The sequence below is a fragment of the Oryctolagus cuniculus genome, chromosome 2 (genome assembly GCF_051225735.1).
Source record: "Oryctolagus cuniculus isolate XC-2025 breed Fujian yellow rabbit chromosome 2, ASM5122573v1, whole genome shotgun sequence".
Lineage (NCBI taxonomy): Eukaryota > Metazoa > Chordata > Mammalia > Lagomorpha > Leporidae > Oryctolagus > Oryctolagus cuniculus.
The window spans coordinates 51,143,523-51,159,173 of record NC_142868.1 but is presented as its reverse complement, the minus strand read 5'-3'; the positions used below and the strand labels follow the sequence as shown (position 1 = coordinate 51,159,173).

Here is a 15,651-nt window from a genome sequence, read left to right as displayed (position 1 = left end):
TGTGCCGGTTGCCCCCCTTCCAGGCCAGCTCTCTGCTATGGCCCAGGAGTGCAGTGGAGGATGGCCCAAGTCCTTGGGCCCTGCACCCCATGGGAGACCAGGAGAAGCACCTGGCTCCTGGCTTCGGATCAGCGCAGTGCACAGGCTGCAGTGCGCTGGCCGTGGCAGCCATTGGAGGGTGAACCAACGGCAAAGGAAGACCTTTCTCTCTGTCTCTCTCTCTCTCACTGTCCACTCTGTCAAAAAAAAGAAAGAAGAAAGAAAGAAAGAAAGAAAGAAAGAAAGAAAGAAAGAAAGAAAGAAAGAAAGAAAGAAAGAAAGAGAAAAAAGAAAGAGAGAAAGAGTGAGTCTCACTTAGAACTTGAGAGGCAGCACCATAGCCTACCAGCCTAGGTAGACTGCATACCAAGATCATCATCCTTCAAAATAAGCATATTTTTGACACACATGTGAGGTCTGACTCCCATTCAACCCTCAGAAGACCTAAACATACCCTACACACGTTGTCTTGCGTCACAACAAAGACATGTCTTTTATATACCATCACAGTTTTATAAGTAATAGAGTTATGCGGCTAGAGTTGGGGTGTAGCAGGTTAAGCCACTGCCTGTGACACTGGAATCCTGTATGGATGCTGGTTCAAGTACAAGGTGCTCCACTTCTGATCTGTCTCTCTGCTAATGCACCTGGGTAGGCAGTGGAAGAAGGCCTGAGTACTTGGGTCCCTGCCATCCACATGGGAGACCCCGTTGGAGTTCCAGGCTCCTGGATTCAGCCTGGTCCTGCCCTGGCTGTGGCTTTGGGGACTGACCAAGCAGGTGGAAGATTCTGTGTGTGTGTCTTTTTGTAACTCTGCCTTCTAAATAAGTAATAGTGGGAGGGCCGGCACTGTGGTGTAGTGGGTCAAGCTGCTGCCTGCAGTGCCATCATCCCATATGGGTGCCAGTTAAGGACCTGGCTGCTTCATTGCCGATCCAGCTCTGTGCTGTGGCCTGGGAAAGCAGTGAAGGATGGCCCAAGGCCTTGGGTCCCTGCACCCACGTGGGAGACCTGTAGGAGGCTTCTGGCTCCTGGCTTTGGATCGGTGCAGCTCCGGCCATTGTGGCCAATTGGGGGGTGAACCAACAGATAGAAGACCTCTCTCTCTCTCTCTCTCTCTCTCTCTCTCTCTCTCTGCCTCTCCTTCTCTCTGTGTAACTCTTTCAAATAAATAAATGAATCTTTAAAAAAAAGTAATTGTGATGCAGAAAGATGCCACCTGTGACACTGGCATCCCATGTTGGCACCAGTCCATATCCTGGCTGCTCCAGTTCTGATCCAGCTCCCTGCTAATGGCCTGAGAAATGATCTTCCGTCTGCTGCCTCACTCCCCAGATTGCTGTAATGGCTAGGGCTGGGCCAGGCTGAAGTCAGGAGCCAGAAGCCTCATCTGGGTATCCCATCTGGGTGCAGGGGCCCAGTGGACCATCTTCCACTGCTTTTCCAGGAGCATTAGCAGGGAGCTGGATGGAAAGTGGAGCAGCCAGGACTCAAACCAGTGCCCATGAGATGCCGGCACCATAGGTGGTAGTTTAACCCACTGTGCAATAGGACCTCCCCCAATTTTCCCATACTTAATATTCTTCCTTGATGGGCTCTACAGTGATCGACTGATGAAATCTAAACTTGAATATTAATTAGTACATCAACACGTCTTGATCTTTTTCAGCTTCACGTCATACTACTCCCCACTGACAATATCCAACATTTATAGTGCTCCTCTTACGACTTACTTGTGCACCTCTTCCTCTCCCTGGACTGACTGTTCGCTTTGATTGACCTCCTTCCTGACTGCCCTGAAAACTTGTGTTCAGACTTCTCTGAATCTTAAGCTGGTTTCCCAGTTAGACTTAATACCATTTCCCTTGTGTTCATGCTATACTTCTTTAAAAAGATTTATTTATTTATTTGAAAGTCAGAGTTACACAGAGAGAGGGGAGGTAGAGAGGGAGAGGGAGAGGGAGAGGGAGAGGGAGGGGGGGAGAGAGAGAGAGAGAGAGAGAGAGAGAGAGAGGTCTTCCATCTGCTGATTCATTTCCCAGTTGGCTACAATGGCTGGAGCTGCGCTAATCTGAAGCCAGGAGCCAGGAGCTTCTTCAGGGTCTCCCCTGTGGGTACAGGGGCCCAAGGACTCGGGTCATCTTCTACCACTTTCACAGGGCATATATATATATATATATATATATATGTCTTGCTATACTTCTGATAGTAGTTCAGTTATTGTCATGTACAAGTGTTACTGTTTTCCATTTGTATGTGTTTCTGCTTTCTAAATGTTGAGCTCCCTTATAACAGGAACCATGTGTCTGCCTCTTTTTTATCTCCAGTGCTGAGCATACGGCCAGGTAGGTAACAGCTGTTCCAGAATAATTTTTGGGTGAGCAGTAGCTGTTGCCCTCCATGTTAAACCAGCTTTTAGAACTTCTCTGACTCGGATTTCCCAAATCATAAAGCAAGCTGGAATTTCTGCTGTTCCTTCTGCATATGTCCCCTCTAACTGTTCTGCTGTTTCCTTAGCAATTGGGCGATGAAGAGCCAAGGCAGAGATGGTCTAGGAGTGTGAGCCTTCTAATAACAGATTCTCCTCAGACAAGTTTTCTTTGGAGCAGTAAAAGCAGTTACATTAGTGACCAATTCAAGCTATAAAAAGACAGCACGTTTTGATGTCATATTTTTCATAATTTTTATACTGAGGTTGAGGGGTCCCCATGCTAGGGAGGGCCACTCTGGCCTTCCTTCTTTGACTGTACCATGCTTGGAAAATGAGACGTCAGTGGAGCTGAGGAGACATGCCCACCCAGAAGTCACTAGTTTAAATTCCAGGTTGTTGTAGAGCTATAGTTTCAAGGTAGGAAGATAGAATGTATTTTATGGAATTTTTTTGTCTTGATTGAAAACTTATATGCCAATATGTGGGCCTCTCTAAGGTGTTTGCCCATGCTCTACAAGCATTACGGCGTCTCCCCTGAGTGAAGTGTAGTGTTAATGGGAGGTGAGAACACCGGATGACGGAATACAAGCCAGCTTATCTTCTCTTACTTAGAATTGTCTAATGTGCACAATTAAGAGGCAAACTAAAAGATTAAAGAAAGGCTATTTGGGTGTGTGGGAAAGGCTGTTATATTCAGAGGAAGTGGGTAATACAGTGTGCTGACAGGGCAGTCCGGGTCAGGGTGTGTGGAGGCCTGTTGCAGGTCAGGTTCCCTAGCACACACGCTGAGAAGGGGATGTCCATGGGAGAGATTTACTGAAGGGGCGCTCTCTGAGGGATGTGCAGGAAAGTGCGAGAAGCAGGAGAGGGGAGGTGCAGATAAGCAAGAATGTAGGTTCTACTACAATAGCCTGAATGTGGCTCTACTGGAAGCTGCAAGCTATCACAGAATTGTACCGCTTTGAGTTGGGGGGCTGATGCTTTTTACAGGTTTATTTTATTTTATTTATTTGATTTGATTGATTTGATTTGATTTATTTTATTTTGATTTATTTTATTTGTTTTATTTGATTTATTTTGATTTATTTTATTTTGATTTATTTATTTACATGAAAGTCAGAGTTACACAGAGAGAGAAGGAGAGACAGAGAGAGAGAGAGAGAGAGAGAGAGAAAGGTCTTCCATCCACTGGTTCACTCCCCAAATGGCTGCAACGGCCATAGCTGGGACAATCTAAGGCCAGGAGCTTCTTCAGGGTCTCTGACACAGGTGCGGGGGCCCAAGGATTTGGGCCATCTTCTACTGCTTTCCCATGCCATAGCAGAGAGCTGGATCGGAAATGGAGCAGCTGGGACCTGAACCGGTGCCCATATGGGATGCCGGCACTGCAGGTGGTGGCTTTAACCACTCGCAACAGCACCGGCCCCAAAGGCTTATTTTTTGTATTTGAAAAGCAAAGTGAGAGGGAGAAGGAAAAAGGAGATAGAGAGCAATATCTTCCGTCTGCTGGTTCACTCTCCAGATGGCCACAACAGCTGTGGCTGGGCCAGAATGAAGCCAGCTGCCAGGAACTTCATCTGGGTCTCATACATGGGTGCAGGTGCCAAACACTTGGCCATATTTGTTGCTTTCCAAGTGCATTAGCAGTGAGCTGGGTTGGAAAATGAGTAGGGACTCAAACCAGCACCCACATGGCATGCTGGTGTCCCAGGCAGCAGCTTAACCCCATTAAGCTGCCACAATGCTAGCCTCTGGGTACTGATTTTTGAATGTCAGCAGTCGGTTATTGGCTGTGGGCTACTTCCTCACCTCCAGAAGAGGCTGCTTCCTTCCCAGAAGTTTCCAGAAGGCTCCTGTCAATGGTGGGTAATTCTCTAGGAAATGATGGCAGCTGAGAACTCTCAGCAGTCAAACTCAGCGCAGCTGTAGCAGCCCAGAAGGGAAGGCGGATGGCCTGGAACTGCAGTGAGCAAGGAGGACGCCGAGCTCACCAGGGGGCCTGGAGCCTTGACGGTGAACGGGGAGAAAATGACCATCACTCTAGCAAGGGGAAGCATGGCTGTCTGGGCGGAACTGGCTTCTGTGAGAAGGCTATGGGAGAAGGGACGAGAACGTGACAACATAGGAAAACATAGTGGAATTTTCCCATGAGGGGGTCCAAGTTCCTGCGGCAGAAAAGCAGGTGCATTTGAAGATTCCCCTCTCGTGGTACAGATGCGCATAAAAGTGAAAGATTGATGGATAAGAATGATTGGTTTTAAGTCTGATGGCCAAGTACGAATATTCATTACATACAATTTTATTTGCATGAACAGAGATGAAAAAGGTCAGAAGAACAGAACTACAGACCAAAGCCTAATACGTGAAGCTGAACATGACAGTCTCCTGAGGAGTCTGGAGAAGAACATGGAGACCCCCCAGGACTGCACATACGCTGATCGGAAAGTGATAGACGCTGAGGTCAGCACTCAGGGCGCTGTTCCCAGTATACTTTCCTCATTGGTCCTCACTAGACAGGGTCTCACGCGAGCTCTACATGCGACTTCTACCACAAGGGGACTTTCGTATTTGGTCTTCTGGCTACTGGCAGAAGAGTAACCAGAAGATCTGCAGCAGGTGTCCCCAAAAAGATAGGTTCAGGATGTGTCGATTATTGCTTGCTCACTGATAGTTCTGCCTTGGGAATTTCTGGCCTTTCATGATTTCTTTCTTTTTTTCATTCTTTCTTTCTCTCTTTCTCTCTCTCCCCTTCCTTCCTTCCTTCCTTCCTTCCTTCCTTCCTTCCTTCCTTCCTTCCTTCCTTCCTTCCTTCCTTCCTTCCTTCCTTCCTGTTTTTCTGTCTGTCTGTCTGTCTTTCTATTTGAAAGTCAGAGTTACACATAGAGAGGAGAGGCAGAGAGAGAGAGAGGTTCACTCCCCAACTGGCCGCAATGGCTAGAGCTGCGCCGATCCGAAGCCAGGAGCCAGGAGCTTCTTCCAGGTCTCCCACACGAGTGTAGGGGCCCAAGGACCTGGGCCATCTTCTACTGTTTTCCCAGGCCATAGCAGAGAGCTGGGTAGGAAGTGGAGCAGCCAGGACTTGAACCGGTGCCCATATGGGATACTGGCGCTTCAGGCCAGGGTGTTAAACCGCTGCGCCACAGCGCAGGCTCCTCATGATTTCTTTCTATTGTATTGTGTTCCACATCCTGAATCCTTGTTGTCATCTCCTGGCCTCATTTGAAAATTTGAGTACACGTGGCACAATACACAGAATGTCTTAAAGTCCTAGGCTTTCTATATTACAGGTAAAAAATTCCACCAAAGAGGCTTTGGAATGTCTAAAAGTGGTGTGCCATTGCTACTTTGAAATCTTTATCATAGACAAATTTGAAAAATTGATAATAACCACTGCCCTTTCAGGTGAACCTTTTATTTTCTTATATATGAGGGTACTTCAGAAGGTTTATGGGAAAATGGAACTAAAAGATAAATTTAGAGTCTGGTGTTCTGGCACATTGGGTGAAGCGACTGCGTGCAGCATCAGCATCGCATATTGGAGCACTGGTTCATGTCCTGTCGCTCCCCCTCTTCGTGGAGGAACGACACAGGACCCTGCGCTGTTCTTTTGTCTGCTCGGCCCTCCCCGGGTTTGCTGCTGGTTCTTCCCGGGTTGGCTACCGACCCTTCCACCTCCGTGGAAGGGCGGTTCCCCCTGCCACATTCCCCACTTCCGCGGGGGAGCGGCACACCGCCGGCCCACTCTCTCGGGGGCTGCACAGGTGTTCCTTCAGATAGATGTTCCCCTTAGATGTTCCTGGTGCATGTTGTCTCTCTCCTCCTTTATAGTCCTCCTCCGCCAATCCCAACTCGGCTGCCCACACGCCGAGTACGCTGCTCTCCTCCAATCAGGAGCAGGATCAGCTCCTGGAGGTCATCACTCAAGTTGGCAAGAGGCAGCTGCGTAGAAACTGTTTTCTCCTCTCCCAGCGCCATATTGTGGGAGAGCAGATGCATAGAATAAGTCTTAATTCCAGTAACTTAGTCCAGTCCGGGTTGCTCCCCACATGTCCCTGCTGCTCTTCTTCCCACCCAGCTTCCCTGCTAAGGCACCTGTGAAGGCAGTGGAATATGGCTCAGGTTTTTGGGCCCCTGCCACCCAAATGGGAGACTAAGATGGCGCTCTGGCACTTGGCTTTGGCCTGGCCCAGCCTAGACCGTTGTGGCCATTTGGGGAGTGAACCAATGGAAAGAGGATCTCCCCCTTTGTCACTGTCTTTGTCTCTGTCTCTCTCTCTCTTTCTCACTGCTTTTCAAATTATTTTGAAATAAGAAACACAGCTTTGGGACTGGTTAGCCTAGAAGTTAAGATGCATATGTCTTAGGCTGAAATACCTGGGGTAGATACCCTGCTTCATATCCTGGCCCCAGCTTCCTACTAATGCACACCCTGGGATATAGTGATGATAGCTCAAGTGAGTGAGCACCTGCCACCTACATGAGATTCCTGATTGAGTTCTTGGCTCCTGGCTTTGCTCTGTTCCAGTCCCAGTCATTATATATATTTGAGGGGTGAACCAGTACATGAGGGCTCTCTCTCTGTCTCTCAAATTAATACATTTTCAAAAATTAGACAAATAATAGATTAATTTATTTGATGCATGAATTCCAAAAATTTTTTATATTGTTGTCTTACAGTACACAGTTTCCACAACCTTTTCAAAGACCCCATGATGTGTGTGTGTATGTTTTCAAATATCCTCATGATGTCTTCCTTTTTCATCATCATGCATGTATATCACATTTAAATAGGTCCTGGATATCCCACTGTATGGATGACTGTGTAACTGAAATAATCAGTATCAGCCCTTTGCTTTTGGGTTCTTACACTTTCCTCTCTCTCTCCATTCATAAGCAGTAATTTGCCTTTGTCCATATAATTCTGAACACAACTGGATTTCCCTGTTAGCACATGGAAACTTTTAAAGTCATTTGCGTCTGACTTGCAGTGAGAAGTAGGCCTTCCCCCACATATAGAGTAAGGAGAGTGCTCTGCCTTCTTGGCGAAGTCTCTCCTCTCTGGGCCGGCTCCAGGAGTACCTGCCATTTGCTCACACTACTCTGAGTGTTTTCACTACAACTTTGTCAGTGCTTTTGAGGCAGTCTGTTCAAAAATTGGAAAGATTTTTCTTGTGGTTCCTGTAACTATCCTAAGACATTGTTTTTACTCATACGGAGTTATTTCAAACAGTTGCCTCGAGGTAGCCAAATTATTACATAGAATGCATGGTATTTTCACTTACACATTTTAAATTATGGTTACATTAAAAGCAGGTAAGAAATTACTGATTTCCCTAACCCCTGGCTTCTTTTAGACTTTGCAGATGGTGTTTGACCGAGTAAAATTTCAAAGAAAAGGCCGCGAACTGAAAGATTTGGCAGAAAGAGGTATTGGATATCATCACAGCTCCATGGGCGCCAAGGAAAAACAGTTAGTTGAAATTCTCTTTAGGAAAGGATTTATTAGGGTAGGTAAAGCATTTTGTTATAAAAATTGAAGTTGTGACTATCTGAATGTGATTGTTCACAAATAGTAAATAATATAACCACCTTTTTTTCCTCTTGCAATTCCTTCCTCCCCCTTTTCCTCCATTTCTCCCCTTCCTTTCACCACCATGATGGGACTGCATATTCCCGTCTCATTTTGTTGGGAGAGGGAATCTGAAGTGTTGTTTGTGTTTTCAATGAGAATTAAAGCCATTTTTTTAGTAGGAATGCACCCAAGTTTTCAGATAAATGAATTTTATTGTCATCCGATCACACTCATAACCGACACCCAAATGAAGAACAGAGTGTTACCAGTACCCTCTCTGTTTCTTTTTTCCTCAACATGTGAACCAAGAGTATATTGTGATTTACATGGTGTGATTCAGCGAGGCAATATTTGTAATTATATAACAAATGATCTGATAGCCACATACTTGTTATCTGCTCTCTATTAACGACCACAAATAAGAGAAGGTGATTTTTTTCTTTTTGGGTCTTGCTTATTTCATATAGCATAATGATCTCCAGCTGCATCTATTTTGTTACAAATGTATTCTTTTATGGCTGAGTAATATTCCATTGTGTATATTCCATATTTTCTTTATGAAGTCATCAGCTGGTGGACATCTAGGTTGATGCCGTATCTTGGCTGTTATGAATTGAGCAGATATAAACATGGAAGTGCAGATAACTCATATGCAGATTTAATTTCCTTTAGAAATATTCCCAGGGGTTGGGATAGCTGGGTCATATGATACAGCTATTTTTAGTTTTCTGAGGAATCTTCATACTGTCGTCCATAATGACTGTACCAGTATACATTCCCACCAACAGTGTGTTAGGATATCCTTTTCTCCACATCCTTGTCAGCATGTGTAGTTTTTTTTATTTTTGAATGATAACCATTCTAACTGGAGGTGACAATAGTGGTTTTTAGTTTTGTTGTCAGAATTTCTTGGGCTCCTTATATATTCTGGCTATTAATCCTTTCCTGGATGCATATTCAAATATTTTCTCCCATTCTGTTTGTTGTCTCTTCATTTTGTTCAGTTTACTGTGCAGAAGCTTCGTAGCTTAATGTAATCACCTTTGTCTATTTTTACTTTTATTGCCTGTGTTGCTGGGATCTTATCTAAGACATGTTTGCCTAGGCCAATGAGCTGTAGCACTTCCCTTATGTTTTCCTCTAGTAGTTTGAAAGTTTCAGGTCTTCAGTTTAGATTCTTGATCCATTGTGAGTTGATTTTTTTTTTGTATGGAGTATAGAGTAGGAGGCTTATTTCAAACTTCTGCATGTGGAAATCCAATTTTTCCAGCATCACTTGTTGAAGAGACTCTGCTTTTTCTAAGGTGTGGTTTTAGCTTGTTTGTGCAAGATTAATTGGTTGCAGATACATGGATTAATTTCTGGGTTTCTATTTTATTCTGTTGGTCTACATGTCTTGTTTTTGTGCCAGTACTAAGCTGTTTGGATTATAACAGTCCTGTATTATCTATTGGAATCTGGAATTGTGATTCTTCCAGCTTTTTTTTTTTTCTGTTTAAGATTGCTTTGACTATTCAGGTTTTTTATGTTTTCATATGAATTTTAGGATTGTATTTTTCTAGATCTGTGAGGAGTGTCCCTGGTTGTTTGATTGGGATTGCATTGCATCTGTAAATTGCATTGCAGAATTACTCCTCAATGGATGTACAGATTTCTTTAATTCATGTAACTGTTGCTCTGTTCTTGAGTAGCCTTTCAATCAGTCTTTTGAATTCCTTTTCGGGCATGTCATCAGTCTCTGCCTCACATCCAATACTGATGGTTTACTGTGTCCTTTTGGGGAGTCATATTTCCCTCCTGTTTATGTTTCTTGTTTTCGATATTGGTTTTTACACATTTCGGGGGAATCGCTTGTTGCTAATTCCTCTGGAAGTTTTTTTTTTTTTTCAATTGAAGGCTTTATTCTTAGAAACGTGCCTCTCTCACTCAGTGGAGTGCCTAAGGCTCACACCAGCGTTTGAAGAGTGTTTTGGGTGGGGCCAGGTGTTCTGGCCACTGTTTGTGGGTAGGGCAAGAGTCCAGGCTGACACTCAAGTTGGATGTGATAAAGCCCCTCTGGCTGCAGTCAGTAGGGGTAGGAGATGTTGGAACTGGCAAGCATGTGCACAGTCCCAGCCCTTGTCTGTTTCAAGGTGAGCAAGGTGATTCACAGCCTAGAGGGAGCTCACGGTGTCTGTGTATCTCCTCCAGTCAGGCATGCACACTGCACAGAGCTCCAACTCACTCTATGCTGTGACCCCTGAGCCATCTGTCCCCAGTGCACAGGGAGCTCTGAGCTTCCGTAATCAGACGGGGTGGGTGCTCAGTCCTCTAGCCTCTACCCACATCCCTCTCAGCTCTGTGGCCTCTGTCCAAAACTCCCACAGGCACAGGGGTGTCTGCTCTCTACCCCAGAGTTGCCCCTTCCCCGGGATGACCTGTTCCCCAAATCAGGACAGGTTCACCTCAGCAAATTGAGTCTGGCACTTTGCTAATTTAATATCTGAAATAAGAGCAAGAATGGATATTTTCTGAAAATGGAATTGAAAGATAGTTGATTTTGGTGGAAATGAATTTTGAACTCCATGCATATGCTCAGTCTTCAAAGAGTTCATGGAAAATGCATTTTACGAAAAATTCTGGGATTTCAAATTTGCGCTGAAATCAACTTATTTTTTAATTCCATTTTTCTGTGAACTCTTGAAGTTCCCTGATTTTGGTTCCTCATGGCCTCCTGCATATCTAGCAAAGTGGTTAATGTTTAGAGGTGTCATTCTGAAATGCTCTCTCTACTATCACTGAGAATGGAAAATAGGTAAGTAACTTGAGTAACTTTGAGATCAAACCCTTATGATGTTTTCTTTAGTATGTTGCAGGAGGACACCTGAGAATGTTCTGGATAAATTCACAGAGTCTTTAAAAACTTCCTAGTAAACTTAAATCTCGGGTAAAAATTTAAAATTAGACTCTAAATTCACAAAATTATCCTTACTAAATTTTGCATGACATGCACTCTTCATATGTATGTGTCTATATATAAGAGGGAGAGAATAGAGAGATGGAGATTGATTCGGCTACTCTGGGTAACGCCTTTAAACTGAATGTCAAGGAAAATCAGACACCATAGTTAAAAAGTAATTCTGTTATCCAGAAAAAACAAAGTTTATAATTAACAACTTTGTTACCTTTTCTCAAGTAATAAATTTACTTATCTTAAGGGTTAATAACCTGAGACAAAATTTTCTACATGATTATGAATTGAGGAAATGGATATACTTATTTTGATTAGCATATCCTGTGTCTGAAATTATATCTCTTTAGTAGTGGTTACTCAGTTACTAATAGTTTAATGAATTAACTGATTACCTAGTAAAGGTACTATGGAAAGAGTGACAAATTTGTGATAGAGAACACATTTTTATTTTCTAAATTTAACATTCTTTTCTATTTATTTTTTAAAAACTTTAAAAAACAGTTAATAGTATTTAAGATTTTAACAGATGTACAGATCTGTCAAAACAATTTGAGAAAATTCTCCATATTCTTAAACATTAACCATGGAATGAATGACAATCAACATAAAGAGAGAAGACAATAGAAATACCAAGCGTTATGTAAAACAATGAACAAATGTTGGATTTTGTTGGTAAACTTTGACATTAGTATCTTACTCCATTTCTGGTAGTTATCACGGCCACTTAAGGGGAAAAGAAACTTTACTTTGCTGTCATCACAGAGATGCATTATTTCCATAGATACCTCAATAGATTTTTAGATGAAGTATGTAATTGCCCTAAAGTGGGCTTATAAAAATATTGTTTTACTACTACAGAGAAATTCTCTTTTTAGTTATATAGTTTTAAATATTTACTAAAAGTTTATCATGTACGATCTTGGTAATATTGGTGCTAGGGATACAATGGTGAATGGTGCTTGAAGTTTAGGACAAAGAAACAAGAAATTTTATTGAAGCAATCACTACTACGAAAACAATTACTGTAGGACAAAGAGTTAGAAAATGATGGAGTAGTTATTACAGACTTGGTGGTCCAGAGATTCCTGTGACATTTTAGCAGAGAATTGAAGGCGCCAGAAAAATAAATATTTGGAAGAAGCATTGTGTTGGCTTTGATTTTAGAATGTATTTGGTGTGTTTGTGAAACAGCAAGAATACTAAATGTGTATAGTATCTCTGATGTTCCCCCTGCGATTTGAATTCAGTTTTTTTCAGCAAAGACATGTAAGTCTTTTATTTTATTAAAATTTTATGAAGTTATTATTTTATTCTCTTTCTAGGTGGTGACAGCTACTGGAACACTTGCTTTGGGAATCAACATGCCTTGTAAATCTGTGGTTTTTGCTCAAAACTCCATCTATCTGGATGCTTTAAATTACAGACAGGTACAGTAATATGTATATCCTTAATGTAGTGCTGAAATATTTGTATGAATGGATTGCAAACATTTTTTGTACCAAAATAAGCTTACCTTTTAATTTAATTTGCCAAGAACTTTTGAAGTTCCTTATATAGCCATTGAATAGTAAAAATTGTGTGTGTGTGTGTGTGTGTGTGTGTCCCTTTAGTTTAGAAGCATGCTACCATTTACAGTCTAAGACACCTTGGCATTCATCCATGCCTGGCTGTTTTTAACTGTGATATAGTGGAAGGCATACAAGTTTGGAATTATATGACTACTACTAACCAGGTATGTGACCTTGGATAAGATACCTAAACTACCTGATCCCACCTTTTCTATATTTAGAATATGGGTCATAATTACTATCCCCGGACGTTTATAAGAATGAAGTAAAATGCTTTGTAAGACAGATACACATGAAAGGTGCTTGATAAATATTTACTCATTCATTTGCACAGATTTTACTCTCTGGAGTTAACCTTAATGCCTCCCTCTTTGCTCTAGACATACAATCTATTACAAGCCCTCTTCAGTACTCTCCCGTATTGGACTTTTGCCTCGCAATTTCTGTATCTTTCTTTCTTTGTTCTTGACCTTGCGTTATTAGACCAATTTCAATTTGTTGCTCTCTTTATTATGCCATGCCCTGTAGACAGTATAGTTTGTCTTTATATATATAGTGTCCGTGTTCAGGAATATTTGATGAATATTTCTGCTAACAGCATCCCAAAAAATTTTTTTTAAGATTTTATTTATTTGAAAGGCAGAGTAACAGAGAAAGAGGGAAGGAAGGTGGGAGGGAGAGAGAGAGCTCTTCCAGGAGCTTCATCCAGGTCTCCCGTGTGGGTACAGGGGTCCAAGCACTTGAGCCATCTTTCCCTGCTTTTCCCAGGCACGTTAGCAAGCAGCTGGATCAGAACTGGAGAAGCCAGGTCTCAAACCAGCACTGACACAGGATGCTGGCATCACAGGAGGTGGTTTTACATGCTATGCCACAGTGCCGCCCACTCCCCGTATTCTTATTTTCAAAAAAGTACCTATTTCCCTTCCTCTTTAAACAGTTCTTTTTCTTTCTTCCTTATTTTTTGTTTTTCCAAGATTTATGTATGTATACGTAAGACAGATCGCTCACTCATTTACTTCCCAAATGCCTGCAGCAATGGGGCTGGTGTAGGCCAGGCCAAAGCCAGGAGTCAAGAATATAGGTAGGGGCCGGTGCTGTGGCGCATTAGGTAAAGCCACTGCCTGCAGTGCTGCCATCCCATGTGGATGCCGGTGCGAGTCTCGGCTGCTCCACTTTCGATCCAGCTCTCTGCTATGCCTGGGAAAGCAGTGTGGGGAGCAACTCGGACTAGACTGTTACTGGAATTAAGACTTATTCTATGCATCTGCTCTCCCACAATATGGCTCTGGGAGAGGAGGAAACAGCTTCTACGCAGCTGCCTCTCGCCAACTTGAGTGATGACCTGCAGGAGCTGATCCTGCTCCTGATTGGAGGAGAGCAGCGTACTCGGCGTGTGGGTAGCAGAGTTGGGATTGGTGGAAGAGGACTATAAAGGAGGAGAGAGACAACATGCACCAGGAACATCTATCCGAATAACACCTGAGCAGCCCCCGAGAGAGCCGGCCGGCGGTGTGCCGCTCCCCCGCGGAAGTGGGGAATGTGGCAGGGGGAACCGCCCTTCCACGGAGGTGGAAGGGACGGTAGCCAATCCGGGAAGAACCAGCAGCAAACCCGGGGAGGGCTGAGCAGACAAAAGAACAGCGCAGGGTCCTGTGTCGTTCCTCCACGAAGAGGGGGAGCGACATAATGGAGCCGTGAATTGGATATGAAGCCTAGGCAGGGTTTAGTGTCATTCCTCCATGAAGAGGGGGAGCGACAAGCAGTAGAAGATGGCCCAAGTGCTTGGGCCCCCACACCCATGTGGGAGACCCAGAGGTAGCTCCTGGCTCTTGGCTTTGGAACGGCACAGCTCCAGCCATTGCAGCCATCTGGGGAGTGAACCAGAGGATGGAAGATCTCTCTCTTTCTGCCTCTGCCTCTCTGTAACTCTGCTTTTTAAATAAGTAAATCTTGAAAAAAAAAAAAAAAAAAAACCTAAGTAGCAGAACCATCACCTGTGGGGAGCAATCCGGACTAGACTGAGTTACTGGAATTAAGACTTATTCTATGCATCTGCTCTCCCACAATATGGCGCTGGGAGAGGAGAAAACAGCTTCCGCACAGCTGCCTCCAGTTCAACTGATAAACTGTAGGACTTGCTCCTGATTGGAGGAGAGCAGCGTACTCGGCGTGTGGGCAGCCGAGTTGGGATTGGCGGAGGAGGACTATAAAGGAGGAGAGAGACGGCATGCACCAGGAACATCTAAGGGGAACATCTGAAGGAACACCTGTGCAGCCCCCGAGAAAGCCGGCCGGCGGTGTGCCGCTCCCCTGCGGAAGTGGGGAATGTGGCCAGGGGGAACTGCCCTTCCACGGAGGTGGAAGGGATAGTAGCCAACCCGGGAAGAACCGGCAGCAAACCTGGGGAGGGCCGAGCAGACGAAGGAACAGCGCAGGGTCCTGTGTCGTTCCTCCACGAAGAGGGGGAGCGACATAATGGTGCCGTGACTCAGATATGAAGCCTAGGCAAGGTCCTGTGTTGCTCCTCCATGAAGAGGGGGAGCGACAATCACCCCCTGCCTCTCAGGAGCTGCATTAGCAGAAAGCTGGGTAGGAGGCACAGAGTGGTTGGGATTCAAACTAGGCACTCCGATATGGGATGTGGGTAACTCAGCAGTGGTTTGAAGCACTACTCCACGTCTGCCCTTCTAAACGTGTCTTGTTCTACTTACCAGCCTTGTTCTGATCCAATATCACATCCTCTTATTTCCACCAATTTACCTGCCCCTGATTTTTTATTTCTACTTAGCAGTGTATTCATGAACTCGCCTCCTGCGTCATCTCTGGGAATCTCCTATGTAGAAGGTGTTGAGATATTTGGGATGATGGACTTGGAAATAGAAATGCCAGGGTTTGAGTCCTGTATCCTCCACTCTGGTTGCTTGCCTATGGGCAATTTTTTCTGTTCCCTGTGCCCCAATTTCCAGTGTACAAGGGGAAAATGATGATATGTCTCATATGTCAATTCTGAGTTCTATATAAGAAAATAATCCGCCATTGCATATTCTAAGAAGCACTTAATAAATGAAAAGACTTCTTACTTACACTG

The 15,651-nt window shown here is 44.1% G+C and overlaps 1 protein-coding gene across 10 annotated transcripts in view; it reads left to right on the top strand.

Annotated features, from left to right (window-relative positions):
* LOC100345657 (putative ATP-dependent RNA helicase DDX60) overlaps nucleotides 1-15,651 on the top strand; it is a 100,638-nt gene that overhangs the window by 62,085 nt on the left and 22,902 nt on the right. For all 10 annotated transcript variants that reach the window (XM_089325476.1, XM_089325478.1, XM_008249590.5 and 7 more), the window contains exons 27-29: nucleotides 4,786-4,930; nucleotides 7,825-7,977; nucleotides 12,318-12,422. In XM_089325476.1, the coding sequence (XP_089181602.1) occupies nucleotides 4,786-4,930; nucleotides 7,825-7,977; nucleotides 12,318-12,422 (403 nt within the window). The remainder of the gene's footprint in view (nucleotides 1-4,785; nucleotides 4,931-7,824; nucleotides 7,978-12,317; nucleotides 12,423-15,651) is intronic.